The following is a 607-nucleotide window of genomic DNA, read 5'->3' as shown; positions in this document are numbered from 1 at the left end:
GACCATTATTCCGTAGAATTACAGGATAATGATCACTGTGGCAGAGATCGTCGTGGACACTCCAAGAAAAATCTTGGAACAAAGATGGGGAGCTAATTGTCAGATCTAGATGAGAAAAAGTTTGGTTTTTTGAGCAGAAATACGTAGGCGGTTCGTCATTAAAGATGCAAAGATCATTGTCATAAATGAAGTCAGCTATTAATTTTCCTCTGTTATTATCATCGGAGCTACCCCAGAAAGAATGGTGACCATTGAAATCTCCTAACAAAATGTAAGGAGAAGGAAGCTGGGCAACAAGGTCATCCAATTCTCTCAGGTTCAATGATAAGCTAGGTGGTAAGTAGATGGAACAAATGGTAATAGGCACGTGGAGTGTAACTCGCACGGCTATTACCTGCAGAGGAGAATTGAGTGTGATTTCGGTGGTAGGAAACAAAATATTTAAATGGCACTAAACGCAAATCCGTTGGCTTGAGAAAAGTCTCTTGGAGACAAATAGCCAACGGATTGTATTGTTGCATTAATAGCTGAACTTCATTAGGATTATGACTTAAACCTCGACAATTCTATTGTGTTATATTATTTTGTTGATGCATTGTCAGGGTGG

General features: G+C 39.2%; 1 protein-coding gene across 1 annotated transcript; it reads right to left on the bottom strand.

Moving 5' to 3' along the window:
• Positions 1 to 136: 136 nt before the first annotated feature.
• On the bottom strand, positions 137 to 361 carry LOTGIDRAFT_99214 (hypothetical protein; the record flags this gene model as incomplete). The annotated part of the gene is made up of 1 exon (XM_009066175.1): positions 137 to 361. A coding segment is annotated over one exon (225 nt), but the record flags the coding sequence as incomplete, so codon positions are not given.
• Between the last annotated feature and the right edge of the window lie 246 nt (positions 362 to 607).

Source organism: Lottia gigantea (genome assembly GCF_000327385.1).
Source record: "Lottia gigantea unplaced genomic scaffold LOTGIsca_739, whole genome shotgun sequence".
In the NCBI taxonomy this organism is placed as follows: domain Eukaryota; kingdom Metazoa; phylum Mollusca; class Gastropoda; family Lottiidae; genus Lottia; species Lottia gigantea.
This window is presented reverse-complemented; position numbering and strand designations above follow the sequence as displayed.